Source organism: Lacerta agilis, chromosome 9 (assembly GCF_009819535.1).
Source record: "Lacerta agilis isolate rLacAgi1 chromosome 9, rLacAgi1.pri, whole genome shotgun sequence".
Lineage (NCBI taxonomy): Eukaryota > Metazoa > Chordata > Lepidosauria > Squamata > Lacertidae > Lacerta > Lacerta agilis.
In genome coordinates, this window is record NC_046320.1 from 34,297,473 (window position 1) to 34,318,377 (window position 20,905).

The 20,905-nt window shown below is 39.0% G+C and overlaps 1 protein-coding gene across 1 annotated transcript in view; it reads left to right on the top strand.

The window, feature by feature from the left end:
* The window catches only part of PDGFC (platelet derived growth factor C), a 103,338-nt gene extending 86,783 nt beyond the window's left edge, over positions 1-16,555 (top strand). The window contains exons 4-6 of the mRNA XM_033159766.1: positions 7,689-7,890; positions 13,695-13,912; positions 14,672-16,555. Coding sequence (XP_033015657.1) covers positions 7,689-7,890; positions 13,695-13,912; positions 14,672-14,788 — 537 coding nt within the window. The 3' untranslated portion in view covers positions 14,789-16,555. The remainder of the gene's footprint in view (positions 1-7,688; positions 7,891-13,694; positions 13,913-14,671) is intronic.
* The last annotated feature ends 4,350 nt before the right edge of the window (positions 16,556-20,905 follow it).

A 20,905-nucleotide genomic window follows, 5' to 3' on the forward strand; every position in this document is an offset into this window, starting at 1 on the left:
GTTCACAAGCAGGCTGCTAGGTGAAATCTGAGAAAGACAAACACGCTCTCAGGCTCCAAGCACATTGCAGTTTGCCACTTACTTTTGGTTTAGCTTTGATAAAGTTTCCCATGTTTGGATTCATATGAGTAGTTTAAAAAAAAAAAAGATATTGAAAGGAAAGCATCCTTTAATTGTGGCTGACCACATCCCCATCAAATAAGTATGCAAAGACTTTGTTACTACTGGGTACAGTTCATTTATAGCCTTCTAGGATAATAAAGTGGTATCTTGGATTGTTTGTTCTGGTAAGTTTTTTAATGTTCTCTGTGAAATAGAGATAAAGATTTATCTTTATAAATTTTTCTGCCTCAACTGTATGGTCTCTCTCTCTCTCTCTCCCACTCATTATACATACCTATGTTAGCTAAAGCTGAGCCAAGGAATTGGCATCATGAAGACACTGCCTACAAAAGTTCTATACAAACCTCTGCATTCTTAATATACTTCCCTGAGACTGGTATAAAATGTGTTTTTATTTTTAAAGCAAATGTCATTTTATCCTTCTTTGAACTTTTCATTCCAAAGCTTCCCAAAGCACTTAATGCAAAACAGATGCATTGAGTATTGGCTAATTGTCTTTATTTCTTCAAAATTTACAAAGTTTGTAAAAGGGGGGAAAAGACCCAAGGAAGAGACAGGTGATAAGAGATAACTGATTTGTTAATTGGTTAAAGGAAAGGAAGGAAGTTGCAGCAGAAACTTGTAGGGCTGGTACATAGAAGGAAGAGGAGTACAGTTGCATGTCAATATCCCGACCCCTCCCGTGGTGAAATAAAGACACAGGACTCTTCAAGTAAGGTTAATGGGCATGAAAAGGCCACATCTTTATTGGTTACGGATGTTGAGCGGTATTGGCTTAGGCATTGGAACTAACCGACTATAGGCGACTCCAGTACGTCGTGCTGGCAGTCTGGGAAGGGTTAACCACCGATGGGAGAGCTGGGAGCAGGAAGAAGAGGCTGAGCCCTGGCCGCATGCTGGTTTAAATGCAACCAGCCACGCCTGTCAGCCGCACCGGTTGGTCAGCCAGCCAGGCACCACACCCAGGGCTCAGCCAATGGAGTCAGGGGATGAAACCATCCCCTGTGCACGTGAAGGGCTCGTGATGCCTGCAACCCCCCCCTCCTTTCTAGGGCGGAAGGGGCTAAAAGGGAAGTCCTTGCTTGAACTTTCTTAATTTACTACTCGAACATTTTAAAATAAAAAAGTTCTTCCTTCCACTGTGTTAATAAAATATGTTTAAAAAGAGAGAAAATGCATCTTTATTTTATGAATTGGGATGTGTGCTACATTATTGAGGAAAATTATTGTGGCCTCACCCCCTTTTCATGAAAACCACTGCTTCGCACAAGCTTGATGACAACCGACTATTAAATACCAAGTGGGTCAATAGTAATTTGGAGGAAAGTGGAAATCACTTTGCACATGCTCATAAGTACTGTCCCCTGTTCCAGAACTCGGCGCTGATGTTGAAAACAGATTTCTGAGCTGAGGTTTATTGAGCCTTAGCATAAATTAAGTCTAGAAAATGTTTGGGATGGAGAACTTTTGCTATAGCAAGGAGGAGGGGCAGCTGTGAAAGAAGAAAAAAGTGTTGTTTTCTGCTAGGAAAGTGAAAGGGAAGCACTGAATGACTCGTTTATGTTGGGAAAAGAATTTACGTGTTCTTTATTTTCAGGTTAATACTGTAGTAATAGAGATGGGGCTGGTATCTAAAGATACGTGCTGGGTCTGAGATGTGTGTGTATAAATGGCTTGTTTCTTGAGTGCAGTTACTGCACATTTTTATCCCGATGATTTGGCATTGATCCTGTTTTTTATTCTGTCCATGCTTTGCTTCTTTATAATTATTCTTATTTGAGCAAATGTTGATGGCTTTACAGATACTGTAAGTATCTGTAAAGTACTTAATTTTAATATTCCTTAGTTCCTTGGGTTGTTAGCCTTGTTACCAACAACACTGGTAACAAAATTCTCCTGCATGGATTTGGATTAAGAGGTGATTGTCTAGATATGTTTCATTGCCTGAGCATAGACAGCTGGAGCTTTCTGCTTAGATACCAATCCAGAATTTGTTTAAAATCTATTTATGAGGCTGATGCCACCATCTTAATGGGATGTAATTTACATGGCTGTAACAGCCTGTTTACCCCTTCCCCAAGTGAAATAAGAATTTTGGGCTCAAATTGCATGTTAATTCTTGTGTGCATAAATATATGATTTCTAATGAAAAAGAGGGTATCTGGCTTGGTTTAAGATACGAGATCACAATTTACTGGAACCTCTTTAGAACTTTGAGTGATCTGTACTTGACAATGCCAAGGTTTGTTAGGATACATTTTATGAGCATCGAATTCCTGCAATTTCCACCTTGTCACAAATTTTATTTCTCGGTTATCCTTTCACTTTGTTACTTAGAATAAGTGTGCATTTTCTGCAAAGGTCCTCCATATTCCATTATAGCGAGTTCTCCTTCATGGAGACCACGTGCTGTGGTGGGGGCCAGCAAGACACCTCTCTGTTGCTGGGTGCGATCATCTAGATGGCCAAGGACTATGATTGGGTTTTGTGGGTTGTTGTGGAAAATTGAATGTTGCAAATTTTGATGGACAACCCAGAGGCTACATATGTTTCTGGCACGCAGCGAGAGCCCCTCTTCGCTGCGTGCATCAGATCACCCGCCCTCCCTCCCTACAATTTTAGGCTTTTGCGTTGACCTTGCTATGCCTGTCATGGGGTCGTCTGCTTTTGGGGCAGGGGTCTGGTAGGAATTTTTCCATTTGGCTGATTGGCTGGTGCCATTTGGTTTTCACCTACTACGTAGCAATTAGTCACAACTCGTAAGGTTGCGGTTAGGCATTGGTTAAAATTGGTTGGTGGAGGGGTAAGGATTGGCTGTGCCTGCCCCTCCAATGCTGCTGCTGCTTGGGGAAATCCGTTAAAGGAATCCAGGGGCTCATCATGCTTTTGTCCGTACCCCCTGGTCAGGGGCTAGGGCCACGCAAGAGCCCCTGGGAACATTAGGGGAGAGGCGAGGGCGTGATCCCCCGGCCCCCATTCTCTCCCCAAAGTGTTTTCCCTTTACTGACTTTACGCAAGGCGGGTGGATGTCAGCCTAAGCAACCACTCACATTTTTGTATTTTAATAAGGTTGTGGCCAAAATTATGCCAAAAACCTTAAACTTAAATTCCTGTGTGAAGTGTGTGTTATTTGAGGGGTGGCTTGGGTACCTTGACACACAAAAAAGCAGAACATATATCCCTCCCTCCTCCCATCACTCTTACTTAAAAGGAATAGCATAAAGTAACTCCTTATTGTAAGCTTTTCTAAATGAAATGTTTTCGTGAGTTGTGAGTATAAAAAAACCATGTTAAATAAATTATTCCAGGGCATTAGTATACCAGCTATGTTGTTCCTGCCAGGCATGCCAGTTCTCCATCTTTTTAAATTATTTAACCTATAGATTAATGCATAAAGCTTTGGCATAGCTAAATAGGGATATGCATTTTTTCATTAAGATGAACTTGGAAGACACTTGGAAGACTCTGCCATGCTGCATTAATATTTCTTACAGTATAAAAGTACAGTAAGCGCAATAAACATGCCTAACTAACCATGCCGGAGTTATGTGCTGGGTGAAAAGGCATCTTATCAGTTTTTAGCTTGCTGTATATATTTGGCTTAGGAAAGCTGAGGCATTTTTTTATTTTTATTTTGAAGTTCAGAGACTAAAATATTTTGCATGTGTTGCTAGGACACACAAGGTAAACTTACATTCTCCGAGAAGAGAAGAGAGCAGGAAAGAACGACTCACTGTAAATGAGAAATATTTGAATTTATATTGGCAAGAAAATAGCTAATATATGGCCATGTACTTACCAGGAGATAAGCAAAACTGTTTTGAAAGCAGTAATAATTCAGATATTATTAGCTGCAAATAGAAAATTGGGCCCTTTCATTAAAGAATCAATACATATTTATTAAGTAATTAATTTTTGCAATTTACTGTTGAAGAACTTCTTGGTGATAAAACCCTTAAATGAAAAATGGCAGGAAGCTTCTTTGTTAATTCAGTCCTGCAACACTGACATATTTCTTCAAGTCTATTTTCGGCCATGATCACATCGATCTCTCTTCAATGAAGTCACTGAAATTTGACCTTAGGCAGCACTGCTTCCTATTTTTATCTCTTTTTTTACACCAGTTTGTGTGTCAGTTTCAGAACTGCATATTACCACCTTACAGAGAAATTAAATACATGTCTATTGAGAAGTGAGCTTCATTGAATTCAATGGGACTTGCCTCCAGGTGAGGATAGCAGCCGTGATCACATAGATCAAATTCTCAGCTTGCAGGATTATATGCTGAGAAACTCTTTCCATACACACTTTATGAAATACTTAACATCCTGGGGAATGTTACATTTGCCAACATCCAGGTATGCTACTGAGTGGTTCTTTCCAGATTGAAAAGCCAATTTTTACCATTATAAATATATTACATTCGTTTATTATTTGCTGCAGATAAAATACATTGGCATGATTTCACAGTAAAAATATCAACCATAAAACCTTTTTTTAAAATCATATGTAAAAATAAATGAAATGAAATCCAGTACAGATACAGGCTGAGATAAAGGTCTCCACTTAAGACTTGTTGAACGGGGGGGGGGGGGCTCCTTCATTAGGCACCAAAAAGCAATAGAGACATTTCCTGTTTAATATATAACAAGAAAGAGTTCCAAAGAGCAGGGGCCGCCACAATAAAGGCTCAGTTCATATATCATAAGGAGCTGACCTACTGTTGAGATGTCATCTGTAGAAGGCTGACTCCTGAAGAGTGTAGTGATCAGTTGGGTGTATATGGGGTGAGACCATCTTTTAGCTATCCTAGCCCCAAGCTTGCACCTACACCTTGAACTTAACTCAGCAGCTAGTTGGCAGCCAATGCACTTCTTTCAGCAGCGACATAACATAGGGGCAATAGCGTGTCCCAGTAAGCAATTGTATTTTGCACTAGCTGCAGCTTCTATGCCAGCCTTGAGGGCAGCCCCACAATGGAGTACATTGATCTATTCCAATGTGATGCTGTGCTAGTCCTCACTGGAGACTGCAGTGAATGTAAATATGGCATCAAGATTGTTAGGGAGGCAAGCAACTTTACCCTCAAAGTGCCTTGTAAATGAGTCGCAGGGAGATCTAAAACTCCATTTTCTGGACTAGATGTTAAAACCTGGGCAATACAGAAAGTTCAGCTAGACAGCTACTTGAGTATGCAGAGAAGTGTTTCGTAAGATGTTACAAGACTAGTCATTGAATCGGATTGTAGAGTTGGATGGGACTCTGAGGGTCATTGAGCCCAGGCTCCTGCACTACAGGAATATTGTTGCCCAATGGGGGGGCTCATCCTTGCATCTCTCTTTAAATAAAAACAAAACAAAACCTAAGTTTCCAAGATACATAATTGCCTTGTCCTAATAATGCCTTCCAGCATAGTGGTGGTGTCTTCAATATGATTTACAGAATTAGTGGAGTAATGAATTATGTCCTTGTCCTTTGACTGTTTCATTAAAAGCTGCTAATGGCAGAATCTTTATTTGCTCTGAATGGTTTTCCTGTACAAATAATCAAGACAATCTTTATTTTAATATTTTTGCTCCGTTTAGGTTTTCAGAGCACAGTTTTTATTGCCCTCAATGAAAGCACAAAGGTCTTGCACGAAAAAGTTTTCTCTGCATTGAAGCCAACTATATTTTGATAGCTTCAAATGTGTGCAGGAAAATGCCGTATAAATAGCAGAACAGGAAATTCCACTTGATCCAATACTAATTGTCATTTTTGGCTTCACTATAAGGCAGCGGCAGACTTAAAGTATTTATACTTGAGTTATAGTTTGCTCTCCTATTCCCATACAGTACTATGGCAGAGATAAAATATTTGGAACTATCTAGTATTTAAAGATGTTTTAAATGAATGTAAATAGCATTCTGGGCATATACTTTTATTGCATCCTGCCCTAACTGGCAAAATCAGGATGCCCTGTTGACTGCTGCTTTATTTTCAGTTGCTCTCCTGTAGCCTTTCCTATCACAGGCTTTGCCTCTTTTGCCCACAACATACTGAGTTGACTCATCCAGTGAGCTTCTTCCACTGTCTTCTCAGTGATGACAATAACTGAGAATTGTGATCAGATATTTCCCAAACTGTAAAATGAAACTTAAACAAAGAAATCGGTCTCCTTCCTGGGCAAGGCTGGATAATTGAAAGTTAGGGCTGCCCACATAAGGCATGCATGTTTGTGTGTAAACAAATAATCAATATCTCCACAGAGTTATTTGAAAATCCTTACAAAGCAATATTCTATATTTAAGAATCCTGAAAGCAGAAACATTGGATTTTTTCCAAGGTTCAGTAAAGGTGAATCCTACCAGAATTCAGACATGGCATGTTTATTCTTCAACCTGGAGCTAGGGATTGAGAACTGTCCTTTAGTTGGGGTTGAGTTGGAGCTGGAAGTACAGAAATCAAGCTGCCATTGACCAGGAAAAAATTAATTTCAGGCTCTAATGGTAGAAGTAGCAGTTCTTGTGATCCAGAACCATGCCTGTACCGATGGTTACTTCTATTGGCAGTAAGAGATTTTGAACAGCCCTTTTCAAACAGGAATGGGGAAGCTTGAATGCGTATCATTCATAACTGTAGGAGCCATGAGCCATGGTTGCTTTCAATTGTTGGCACATTGCAATCTAGGTTTCTATTACTGAGAATATTGTCTCTTTTACTGCTAGTATTTTCATATAATTGCTCAACAAAATATATAGACCAATTCTGCTCACTCATCAGAACAGCTTTTACTAATACTAAATACATGAGAAATGTATGTGTTGGCATTTTTGCAGGGATTAATTGCATGTAATGGAATTATGTTTTTCCTTCAAAGCCTCAGAGCGCCATTAACTCTAATTGTTTACTGACATACCATTTATCATTTTGTGTCAGTCTATTGAGTATATTTGCCAAAGTTGTACAATTGTTTGTTTTACAACCCAGCTTTGGTAAGAGTGAACTCTGTGATGAAAATAAGAGGAAATTGTGTGTAATAAGCAAAATAAATAAATTGCCATCTTATGCACATTTATCTAGGAGTAAGCCCCATTGAGAACAGTAAAACGCCTGAGAAAACATGGATATAATCAGACTAGCCCTAGATTATCACTGTTTTTCACTTGACTTTGCATTTAATTTATTGACAGTGTTTGTATGAACCCCCCCCCCAACATATGTTGTCCGATTGCCTTGTAGAAATTTAAAGACCAAAATACTATATAGAACAACAAAAAAACAAATGTTATTTCTGGCAGATATATAACAAAACACAAGCCATAGAGTGAAAAGCCCAGGAGTTTTTAAGGTGCTGGTGAATTATAAGGCTTTACCTGAGGGCAAAAAAGATCATAAATCTGGTTCTAGGCAAACTTCTCTAGGAAGGCTTTTCCAGAGATTAAATGTGTATTGGTCTCAACAGATAACATGGGGTGTGTGTGTGTGTGTGTGTGTGTGTGTGTGTGTGTGTAGAGAGAGAGAGAGAGATTAACTACTATCATTATATGCACCTAAGATGCTTGTTTTTCTCCTTACAACATCAGACAGAATCTGCCAGCCCAACAATATTACCACCTTCAGCTTTACCATTAGAGTTGCTAAACAATGCTGTTGCTGGATTTAGTACTGTGGAGGAACTTATCAAGTACCTTGAACCAGACAGATGGCAATTAGATTTGGAAGACCTGTACAGACCAACCTGGCAAGTCCTTGGAAAAGCATACATTCATGGAAGAAAATCTAGAGGTAACCTGCGGATTTATCTCTTGTGCTTTGTTTTGGCATGATAATGTTAATCTTTCATTGGAATTTGCATGAAGTATTATTTATTTGTATTGATTTACAATTGCACAGTCCTTACCCAGCAGCTGGTGCAAGTATAAAATTGCTTTGTGGACTTTCTGGAACTACATTTCTTCTTATTTTACTCTTTTAACTGAGTATTCTTGATCCGCCAACATTTACTAGAGTGGAGGTTAAACAAATCAGCTCAATGTGATTGGGAAACCGGGCTATCCTCATATCAAATACCAGTGGACGAGCTAAAATACGTTTTGTATAGGCACAACAGAGGCTAGTTGTGATGATCACTCATAGCTTCTAGTGTGATTGCTGTAGCAAGTAGAAAATAAGATTAAAAAGTGAGTATTTTGGAAAACAAAAGGAGCGGTCCTTTAATGAACATAGTTCTGGCTCATTCAGAATGTCAGCGAATGTATTTACATTCTCGCCCTTTCCTATGTAATCTGTAATAGGTGATGGTCACTGCTTTGCATGGCTTTTTGAAAACCATTTTGTAGATGAGATCTAGTAGACTGCAATCCTGTACCCACATTGTGGCATAAGCTTCCTTGAATTCAGTGGCACTTACTTCCACATATACTGTGATTGTGCTGTGCAAGGACTAAATCTCCTGAACTGTGACCCAACTAGGCAACTCTTATGCTCCTAAACGCCAATTAAAGCTCTGTTGACTAGTGAAGCAATTAACCTTTCTGGGGGTAGAAAGGGAGAAAGGTAAAATAACAGCTGCATTAAACCTCAAGGGCAGATTTGTTCAGTGCTGCTCTTCTATCTAGTCTGCTTCTTGGGAGAAAAGCAATGACAAACCTAGACAGCATCTTAAAAAGCAAAGACATCACCTTGCCGACAAAGTTCCGTATAGTTAAAGCTATGGTTTTCCCAGTAGTAATGTACGGAAGTGAGAGCTGGACCATCAAGAAGGCTGATCGCCGAAGAATTGATGCTTTTGAATTATGGTGCTGGAGGAGACTCTTGAGGGTCCCATGGACTGCAAGAAGATCAAACCTATCCATTCTCAAAGAAATCAGCCCTGAGTGCTCACTAGAAGGACAGATCCTGAAGTTGAGGCTCCAGTACTTTGGCCACCTCATGAGAAGAGAAGACTCCCTAGAAAAGACCCTGATGTTGGGAAAGATGGAGGGCACAAGGAGAAGGGGACGACAGAGGATGAGATGGTTGGACAGTGTTCTCGAAGCTACTAACATGAGTTTGGCCAAACTGCGAGAGGCAGTGAAAGATAGGCGTGCCTGGCGTGCTCTGGTCCATGGGGTCACGAAGAGTCGGACACGACTGAACGACTGAATAACAACAAGCTCTTCTATCTTATCCAGAACAATAGTGGGCAATTACATTGTTTAACCAGTAGAGTGGAATTTTCGAGTTAGAACCTGTTTTCTTACATGATTGCAGTACTGAAAAAGAGTTTCCTTTCACTTCCCTTTGAATTTAGTTTCAGACCAAATCTGATGAAGCTGTTAGGCACTAACTGCTATACAGTGTATTTACAGTAAATGCATTTGATATTTAATGACAGGGAATAGACAATATTCCTGCCCTTCTCATGCATGATCATGGAGGATATTCAAGCATAACTATGACTGTTTGAATAGAGTTAAATATTTGTTGTTGTTCAGTCATTCAGTCATGTCCAACTCTTTGTGACCCCATGGACCAGAGCACACCAGGCACCCCTATCCTCCACTGCCTCCCGCAGTTTGGCCAAACTCATGCTAGTTGCTTCGAGAACATTGTCCAACCATCCCATCCTCTGTCGTCCCCTTCTCCTTGTGCCCTCCGTCTTGATGGACAAAGACAACTGGACAGAGTTAAATATAGGGTTTTGATAATTGCAAGGATATGCTAAGACTGGATCTCGGCAGAATCATTCAAGAACCTATTTCATTTGTTTGATCTGATCCTTAGAACACAGCATAGATGTCTGCCTCTGTCCTTTTTTGCTTGCAGCGTGTAAAATGTAACTACAGTATCCTATGTGTGGACATGTGATAGAATTTATTAAGATTAGAATATTCATTTTCTGTTTATTTATTTATCTATTAGGATTAGAATATTCATTTTCATATTTCTAGTTTCCCCCCAATATATGTATTTTAAAACCTTAGATAAATCAAAATCCCATCATTGGATGACATCTACACAAAACCAATTCCAGGAAAACTGTGAACACCCAAACCCCAACAATGAAAACACCATCAGAATAAAACTTTTTAAAAGAGTTTTAATTGGACACTAAATTGCTGTTAAATAAACACATCTTGAGTAGAGTCATATCCATCTTAAAAGGACCACCCTCAGATTGTATTATGAGAGTACGTATGTAATGTAGCAGCCTAAGGCAGAAAATGTGTCCCACTGAAATGACATGGTATTTGCTGTTGACGTTCATAATTGTTGCAGAAATGCAGTGTTTGATTTTTAATACCATGTGATGCCTTTTTGAAAAATCTCACTAAAGGGGAAAATGTTGATTATTTAGTAGAAAATACAACTTCAGCTTTAAACATTATTGTTTGATATAGTATATAATTTTATAGCAACTATTGTTGGCAGCATGAAACGCGGGTGCTGTTGAGCCTCTTGGGCTTGCCGATCAGAAGGTCGGCGGTTCGAATCCCCGTGATGGGGTGAGCTCCCGTTGCTCAGTCCCAGCTCCTGCCAACCTAGCAGTTCAAAAGCACGCCCAAAAAGTGCAAGTAGATAAATAGGTACTCAGGCAGGAAGGTAAACGGTGTTTCCATGTGCTGCTCTGGTTTCAGTGTTCCGTTGTGCCAGTAGTGGCTTAGTTATGCTGTTATGCTGGCTACAACCTGGAAAAACTGTCTGTGGACAAACGCCAGCTCCCTCGCCCTGTAAAGAGAGTTGAACGCCACAACCCCAGAGTCATCTGTGACTGGACTTAACTGTCAGATGTCTTTTACCTTTACCTTTTATTGTTGGCAGCAGTGAAAAGAAACCTGGATGAATTATAATACTGGATGTGTGCACCCATCTTTGTTGCAAATGCTGGAGATTTTGCTGGTTGCTATTATCCAAGCAATGGATTACATTATGATGCTTCTGCAAGAAACCATAACCAGCTCCATAAAACATTGTGTTTCCCTAGTTATATAAATTCACACAAATACTAACATCAAAATACCTTAATTCTAGCCTTAATAGAAAACCCCTTTCTCTTTCAGTTTGAATGAAATTAGGATAGGGAAAGGAGGGATGGTTTTCTTTAAGAGATTGCATGCTTTGTCTAATACAAAAGTCAGCAATACTTCATAGAACTTGTAAGATAGACGCCCATGGATTCAGACTCTTTACGTCCTTTAAATCCTATCAAGGTGGAACGTCCTGTGCCCAGCCACAGATCAGGTGTTACCTCTTAATATCTGGAAGAATGCCATGGTCAAGCTGCACTAAGAGCACAACCCAGGGTGCCTGCTTTTGGAAGCCTCCTCCAATTGCCCCAGGAGGTTCTGCAACTATTGCTTTTCCACTGCCAATGTCCCAACAGCATAGGGGGCAAAAAGAAGGTGTTCCAAGTGGGGAGCTTTAAAAAAAACATCAAGGGAAATGAGGCAAAGGAACAACTGCTTCCTTCTCTTCCCCATCTTCTGCCCTGGTAGCAGAAGCCTGACAGGGTTTTGGATTTGGTGGTTCCTGTACCTTGAATTATTTCTCCCACTCTATAGTTTTTCTCTGCCCATTGAGAATATCACCCTTTGAGGTATATTTCATGGTAAGACTAGAATATTCTTAAGTCGTTTTTATTTTTCCTATTATTCTATTATTCTGGGAGTTGCGGAGCTCTTAAAGATCTATGAGTTTTAGAAGTAGATTAGTAACTTGTTTTTCATTTAGCTACCATGTTTAATGAGGGAGGCAGTCCTTGACCCATTATGCAAGGAGGAAGTTTTCTGCCTTGGAATGAAAGCAAAATCCTGTAAAGGCAAATTCCCAGGCTTCATTGGAAAATAACTGGATAATCAGAAAGTTCTAATACAAACAAACATGCAACTGTTTCCTTCCCACACTCGTAATGAAATACAATATGCAGTAGCCCAGAATCCTGCATGGCAACAAAAGCACCATCATATAGAAGCTCTCTCGTGGATACCAACTGTTACTTACAATTAACTTTTCATTTTCATTTTTTATTTTTTCCCATTTTAAGGGTATTAAAAAATTAAAATAAACCTTATTGCAAATCTTACTAGTTTATTCTTACTAAAGCTTTTTCTGTGTGCCAAAGCTTTTATGTATTCCACTTGCAGAAATTTGTTTTTAGTAATTAGCGTTAGTGACAAACATTTTTATTTGAAGCCACCCAGTCTAAGCATTTCCCTGTTTGGGTTGGATTTGTTTTTCAGGTAATAGCTCTGATTCATGAAGTTACTTTGCCATTGCAAACAACCCTGTGTTCTTTCTGAGGTTTTTCTGAAACGTTCTTTTGACTACTGTGTCAAAGTTGATGAATGAATGGAAGGCCAGTTCAAAGGGTGTTTAAATTTCCAAATTATAATAGGTTTTGTAGCTCAGTTCACTTAGTAGATTCATATAACCTTTTCTTTTGGTTAAGTAAACATTGTAAAGGAATACACACACACACACTTACTTTTTCAACTAGCCTTATGCCCTACAATGTGTTAAAGCACAGTTTGAGCAAGACAGATATGGGAAAGAAAAAGAGGGATGCAGGAATTTTTTCACTTCAAAGACTTGATTATACAATCACAATGCGAAACTGCTGGTAACCTATTCACATAAAGTGTAGTACCATAGAAAGGTGGATATTGTATTATAATAATGTGCTTTGACAAGGTGATGACATCTGGTTTTCCAAATACAAATAGTATAATGCAGAGTCTGTATATTGGTTTAAACTCTGTTAAGGTTATTACAATTTCGATAAAATGCTTGGCCAAAAAGCTTAGTTTAACATTCAGAATATGACTAGCGACGTAATCAAAGTCATGCTGAATAATTAGTCAGACAGACAACTCTCTGCTAGATTAAAACTGCAAAGTGGAAGGAAAGGAGGACCTTTTTCTGCCTCCCCACTTCCACCTACTCTCTGAAGACTGGAGAAGAGACCCTCTTAAGAATATTAGGGGGTTGGGCAGGGGAAAGATGGGGAAAATGAATATAATACTTTAGCTGCAGTTCATTCATTTTCAGCTTTGTATTCTTGTTATAAAACACACATGTGGCTAGACATTCTGTTGTTGCGCCCATAACCTAGGTTGAAGGTGCCATTTAGCTCCTAGCTTTTGTATCTCAGTTTCTAACACTGGCCTCAAAGCTGCATGATTCAAGTAAAATATTGAAACACTCAGAGTGTCTAATCATTTTTAAATGGAAGCAAAGTTGTTTCCTAATTCTAAAAGTTGCTGTTGTCCCTTAGTAATTTGGAGGTTTCCATTCATCCCAATAAAAGGCTTAACTACTCAGCCTTCAGGCAGGTGAACATATACTCAATACTGACCACAGGCATTGTGACTTTATAGACCAGGATTATAGCTTAATTTAGAAGAACATTTGTGTTACCAGAATTTAGACTTTATAAACTATGCAATGGAAATGCACTAGTCCAGTAGCTCAATGAAAGGTTTGGCGGCATTGAGGACAGGTTGTTGTCTCCTAAAAACAGCTTGATGTTCTTCACTTGCAGCAGGTATTTTTATTGTGGAAACTTGATGAATAAGTGACAAAAATGTTTCCCTTTTTAAATGCTTCAGTTGTAGATCTGAATCTTCTGAAGGAGGAGGTACGAATGTACAGCTGTACTCCACGCAACTTCTCAGTGTCACTACGGGAAGAGCTGAAGCGAACAGACACCATCTTTTGGCCACTTTGTCTGCTGGTTAAACGTTGCGGTGGAAACTGTGGCTGCTGTCAGCATGCTTGCAGTGAGTGCCAGTGTGTCCCTACCAAGGTTACCAAAAAATACCATGAGGTATAGTGTTATTTCTTATTTTAAAGTGTTTAAAATTTCTCTCACACACATATTCTAGCAGAATACTTTTATTAGGACAAATGTTTACATTGCAGCACCTGAGATTTCAAGCCACAAACAACTCTTCTCCAGAGAGGTTATAAGAAAAATACCTCTCAACACAGCTGTGGTATTAAGCCGGTGTCCTCTCCATTTTTTCATGACCTTTAGGCAAGATATTGTCAACATGTACCCTTCTACTTTAGTGGGCTTTCATACTTCTCATCTCATTTGATGCTGTTTGCTTGCTAGGGAGATAGCCAGAAGGTAAGTGGTGCTGACAACTGTTGCTGTTCATCTTTGCTGTTGTCACTGCACATTTGCACATTCCTTCTAGGTGTGCAGAGGTTGGATGTGTAAACATGTGGCAGCAGCAAATAGCAGCAGTGGTAACACCTAACACCTCCTGCTGGGCCATGGGCCTTGGTGGATGTCCAGTCATGGTTGCATCATGCTTAACTTCAGGTTAAGCTTAAGCTTGTAGGTGGTTTCCATATGAAGATGGCATTCAGCAGACCCGTTTCTGTGAACAAGAGACATTCTCACTTTTAGAAGCATCCTATGTATCACCCATAGGTGACACACCATGTTACATTTACAGCATGAGTTTGTCTGTTATGCACTGATGGCTTCCAGTTTACTAGGAAGGAATAGATTCTATCTAACAATGAAGGAACTTTATGACTTTTTAAAAGATTATATTGAACCCTCCCTTTGCAGGTCCTGCAGCTGAAGCCCAGAAGCGGCGTGAAAGGATTGCATAAATCTTTGACGGATGTACCTTTGGACCATCATGAGGAGTGTGACTGTGTATGTAAAGGGAATACAGAAGGATAAAAGGAACTTGGTGTGCTTCTTTTACAGCACGTTCACTCAGTGGCTGATTCTCTTCTGGGGCTTGTGCATTAATCTCCTTCTGTAATCTCAGTTGTCTGCTTTGAGAATCTTCAGTGTTCAGGACTGACAGTTCTGGGGGAGAAAAAGAAAGAAGAAATCAAACTGAGATGTATGCAATGTAACAGCAGTTACTTGAAGGCCCACTACTAAGGATGAACAGAAGGCTTCAATGAGGGATTTCTCTCCCACCTCAATTCTATACCTATGTCTATAGCTATATTTATATCTATATAGAGATATAGATATATAGATATAATATCATCTCTCTTACTCATATTGAATTTAAAACGTTTAAGTTTTAGAAGTATAGGGAAAGACAGTGCTTAGGCAAGGCCTGGACTCTCCTGGTGGTCTTGCTTCCGCAAGTCTCTTACTTCTGGCTTACAGTTCAGAACATCTGGAATCTCTCTTAACTCGGCTAAGCAACTCCTGTACATTTCAAATCAAAGTGTTAATTGTCCTACAGACTGTCTTACTCTGAGTTAAACTCAATTTTTAACTGATGCAAGTCGAAATGACTGGACACATTCTCTTGGTTTCTTCCAGTAAAGTGTCTGTTGTTTAGAAAACTTGAATGGTCAGTATATGTGAGAAAAGAGGAAAGGGTCAGAAACCAAGAAGTGCCTTTATCCTTCTCACTATGACCTGCAAGTATTGCGTTTGTTTATATTTTTTTATTGTGTACATTTTTATACTCTTTTTGACAGCATAACTATTTGCTTTTCTAATCTTGTTAAATATATCTATTTTTTGCCAAAGGTATTTAATATTCTTTTTTATTATTATTGCAACCTAGATAAATTGCTTTTTCGTTTTGTAAGACTTTGGAATCAGAGTTACAGAAAGGGGGAAGGAAGATAGAATTCTGTTTCTGCAAAGCAAGGAGCTAAAAGGTGCATTTGCACGTAAAAAGATAAATAAGACAGGTTAGTCTGAATTTACAGATGTGTGTTACTAGCTCCATAATGCTGGGATAAAAAGAGTAAATATAATAGCTGTTAAAACTTTCTTCATCATAACCTAGTGCCTCAATCCAAATAAGGAGGTATGTGCACAGAAACAAGGTTGCACATACATACATACATACCACATGTTGCATCAGGGAGAAGTGGCATAATTCTGATAAACATCATAAGGCAGATGTTCCCTGTCCATACTGCATTATTTTCAATGTATTGGATATTTGTGTGCATTTGAATGCGCATTCCCAACCACGTTCTGATGCAATAATTTATGCATAAATATCCTTTTTACATGTACTAGTGATGGATCACGATGTAGGTTTCTTCAAAACAGTCATAAATCCAAAACTGAGAGGCCCTAAACAGATGTATTCAGAGTGATGTCCAGTTCAATGGGACTTCACTTACTTCTTAGTAAACACTTCACTGTTAAATTAGAAGGTGAAAGATCTTGGCAAGAGCACCACCACTGCTGACATTTCAGTGTGTTCTTGCATCCATAATAAAATGGGGTCATGAACAAGTCGCACATATTTATTGCTGCAGGTGTAAGGGTTTTTTATGTTACGAATGCCAGTTATTTCCTTGTAAAGGGCAGTGGGCTTCCAATATCTTAATGATGTAAAGTACAGTTTTGATAAAATGTGGTTTTGCTGATGTACAGTCTTTATGTAAACCAGCACATTTATCCCATCCTTTGCCCAACTAGGAAAAAGCAGTAAAATATTTTGCTTTTAAAATGCTTTAATATTGTCCAGTGTTGTGTTCTGTGTTTCTGTTTATTGTTTTATGTATTTAATGATTCTACAAAGTAATGGTTCTCATTGGGAGACAGAAGAAATACTTCCTATATCCCTATATGGCATTTAATAATTATCTAACAGTCCAATCTTCTGAACTTCCGTATGCTTGTTAAAGAATAAAAATGGATATCAGAGTACCGGTAACATTGTAGGAACAGAACAGCATTGTATAATTCTCATGGAACTGTGGCCCAATACAGGGGCAGCCCCAGTGTGCTACCCTCCATTTTTCCTGATCATTGGCCACTCTAGCAGTCTGATGGGTGTTGTAGTCCAACAACATATGGAGGGCATCACATTGGCTAATGCTGTGCTAATAAATGGTTATCAGATTAGCATTATAAAATTAAGACATAGCATGGTATTCTTAGAATGTTCATAATTGCACAAACATTTGCTTTTGCTCCATGTGCTAGGTGATCCTTCGGCTTAAAATAATGTTGTTTCCAAAGTTGATTGAATGCAAAGGATTTTATACAACAAATTTCACCCATTCCCTGCACTTATACGTACAATGTACTCATTTAGATATTTACCAATGGTACAAATTCCTTAATGGAAACATACAGAAGGTTGCTGCTGCTGCTGCTTTTACAGTTTATTGTTGCATCTTAATTTTAGCCTCAGTGAAATTATAACTTTTCAAGAAGACGAAACATCAAGTAGAAATCTTTAGTATTTTACAGTTTCAGGCCCTTAAATGTTTGACTTTTTAGGGTGCATACAAAACCACCAGTCTCCATGCAGGATATTGTTGCGTAATGAGTTCTACTTTCCTGCTCACCTTTTTGCTGGTGACAAAATATATCTGGCTTGGGAACATGCATGGACTTTGGCCCTTTGCTCCATAGGCTTCAGCTTAAAAAAAAAAAAAAGGTTTTCCCCAAAGTTGATGGAATAAAAGGGTGTTCATGCAGTAAATTTTACCCATTCCCTATACTTATACAAAGTACTCACCCACACTCCTGCCTTGTTACCCCAAGAAAGTTGCCCATATTGAAATGCAGCCCAAGGAGTGAAGAGTTCTCTCACCCAAGGAGTGAAAAGAATTCCTGTGTTCAGTTGCCAGCTGTGTGGAGTGCAGGTTATTTGGTCCTTGTGGTAATCACAAATCTAGTCTTCCTCTCTGAGTGATGTTTTGTATTAGAATTAGCTAGAATCTGGTACTCATTCTTTTCTTGATATGTTCTGCAGACCTCAGTATTTTCACTCTTTTTCATTCTGTACTCATTATTTTAGGAGGGTTGAACATTTGTCCAAAAGAAAAAAAGCATGAATGCAGATCAACAGTGGGCTCTTGGTTCAATATATTTATATCTCCATGCAGTTATAAGGTGCCTTTGTCAAAACGTAGAATTCACCCAAAATCAGAAATCTGGAGCACATGTTAGCAATGCCAGTGGAGTTTGGAGGGTTATTTTAAAGAAAAAAGAAAGATGTGGTCCAGATGCTGTTCCCATTAATGATGTGTTGTTTAGGATTGACGAGTTGTGCTTTCATTGTTCCAGGGGCCTGTGATGAATTGATTGATAATTTAAATCATCCCGGTGTCAATATGCAAGTAATATATATGATTTAGCTTTAAAATATCTTGGGAAACTATTCCCATTTATTTTCCAGAATTGATGAGTAACAATCCAGCTGATATGGAGATATATGATACTGAAATGTTTTGAAATATGTGTAGGAGATTTTTGTTGCTCTGTTTTCTGCACCAAGATGAATGCATGGCCATCACAGTGGTCTTTCAGCATTCCTATCTTCAAAACCTATGCCAATTATCAAAATATGATTGTGCAAACCATCATAGACAGATTAAATGAAGGCACAATTACAGTACAATCAATTGCTTGTTTACATGAAAGCAAGTACCAATGTGTTCAGGAAGGTTTACTGCTTTCATTCCCAGAACATTAAGCTACAGTGATATTTATATTGATGATTACTTGGTTAAAATCCTGAGCACATGTTTATCTAAGGGTAAATTCCATGTAATTTAATGAGTCTTACTTCTGAGTAGGCTTGTATAGGATTCAATCATTAGAGAACTGAAATCCACACCTTGCTTAAAGGCATTAAAATGAAGGGAGCAGTTCAGTTTTATTGACTTCACTGGAGCTAGACTTGTACCCATTTGTTTTCAATATATATTTTAAAATGTGAATGGCAGTTAACTATTAAAAATTCTTTTCAAAATGATGTTTAGGTATTAAACGCTGCTAAGAAGTGATGCATGCAAAGGTACCAATTCTACTGTCTGCGATACAGTGAAACATCTCTGCAGCATCATCACAATTTCATGTTTGGTAATTAATAATTTATTCAAGCACCCTATCTATTTAGTAAAGTTGATAGACTTCTTTGGGAATGTCATTGTGAAAAGAAGAGTGGTGTTCTAAAATGAGATTATTTCTTCTAAAAATGCGATTTTTATGTGATCTCCAAGATAGCATAGAAGACAGCTTTATATTCTTTGAATGGATTAAACATTTTTCCCTGGAGAACATCTACATTTTCAGCTTATCTTTGAGGTCTCATCTCTTATTGTCCTTGTACTTGTACCCTCCCTTTCCTTCCATAATCATGAAGGCCACAGCATACAGCTTTTCCCATGGTTTGAGAAATCTACAAAAATAAGAAACAATTATTCTTGCACTGTATCTGTTGTTTATGAAAGGCAGTAAAACTTAACTGTATCAAAATATTCCCTAAAGCAGTCCAGTAATTAAATGCTGCTTATTCCACTTTTTTGGGAAGCAGATTTCAAAAAACATGCCAATTACATATTCAGGATCGAGTATCAGCATGTGTGCAAAACATAGTACAGTGTAAAGCAGCATGTCCTAAGCCCCTGGCCTACCTGGCAGCAAGTCAATATGTCAAGACCAAAGTCCAAGTCTGGGGGTCAAGCCACACAAGCAAAGTCCAGAGGTCAGGAAACACAGTCCAGGGTCAATCCAAGTAGCCAAGTCAGAAGTTCAACAGACTAAATACAGTCCAGAGCCAAACATAATCCCTTAGAGGTCCAGGAGCATCAAAGCCAAGGTGCATTAACACAGCACCTCAGCTCTGCTTCCCTTTTGTAGTTTGCATTGGGGATTCCAGCATCTGGGCTTGATGAGATATGTGACCCACACCTGTTCCAAGCCTCCTCCAGCTGAGGAATCACACCTGTCCTCCTAGAGCTAGCGAGGTCCACCTGGCCAGCTAGAGAGCTGGGCTTTGGACCTTTGCCTGCCTTAGCCTCCTAGAGTGCGACTCTCGCTGCTCCCTGCACCTCAGAGCCCGCCGTGGGGACAGGGACGCCACTGGTTCTGCTGATGGGTCCTGCTTCTCTGGTTCCTGTGCACTGACCTCCATCCCCTCGCCAACATCCATCACCCTGTGAGTACTTCCTTTGCCATCCTCTGCTTGCTCTGGTGTTTCCCAGTCCTAGCTACGCCCCTCACCGGGAACCTCTTCCTCCTCTCTGTTGTGCTGTCAGTTCATGCCACAGCATATTTAGCATCATAGTACTTAGCTTTATTTGAAATATTTGGGGGTGGGGGGATTGCTCAACTGTAAATAAATTATCTACATTAGCAATACATAAGCTTAACAACCAGTGAATGCAGAATTGCAAGAGAAAGCTCTTATAACAGTTAAAAGGTAAGAACAAGTTTTTGAATTGGTCGACAATGTTGCAAATGATCTGCACACTCTTGAATATTATTTAGTTGCCAAAAATGAATTTGCAGCTTTATGCCATGAAATAAATAAACTTTAAAGAGGTTATGAATTAGTATTGGAAATTCTTTTTCTTTCTTTTTGTTCCTTAAGCGGGGGGGGGGGACACAGAATTTGAGTATTCAGTTACCTGGTAATGTTTGTGATCTGATAGCTGCTGAAGGGTTTTTCTTCAGTTTTGCTTGCAATATCCTTCTGTTGTGTGTATCTGCTTTGTTAATCATTACTCTAGAGTTAAAACTTTAAGATAAGAATGTGAGATTACAGGGCAGCCACATGATAGTAAAAGACCTGTGCCTAGAAAAATAATCCTTTGTGAAATCACACCTTTATTTTTCAACCTGGCTCAGGTTTCTAGAAGGAAAGATAGTATTTGAACTGTTGCCAATGAATTCCATGCAATTCTGCTCCGAAATGGAAAATAAGAACACAGAAAACAAAGGAAATATAGGGTGCAATTCAAAACAGTGTTAATTGGATTTTTATTATTTACTTCAAAGGGTAAGGATTGCACACTAAGTCTTTTGGTTTTCATCCAGAAGTCAGGAGTTGGAGCTTATGATGGT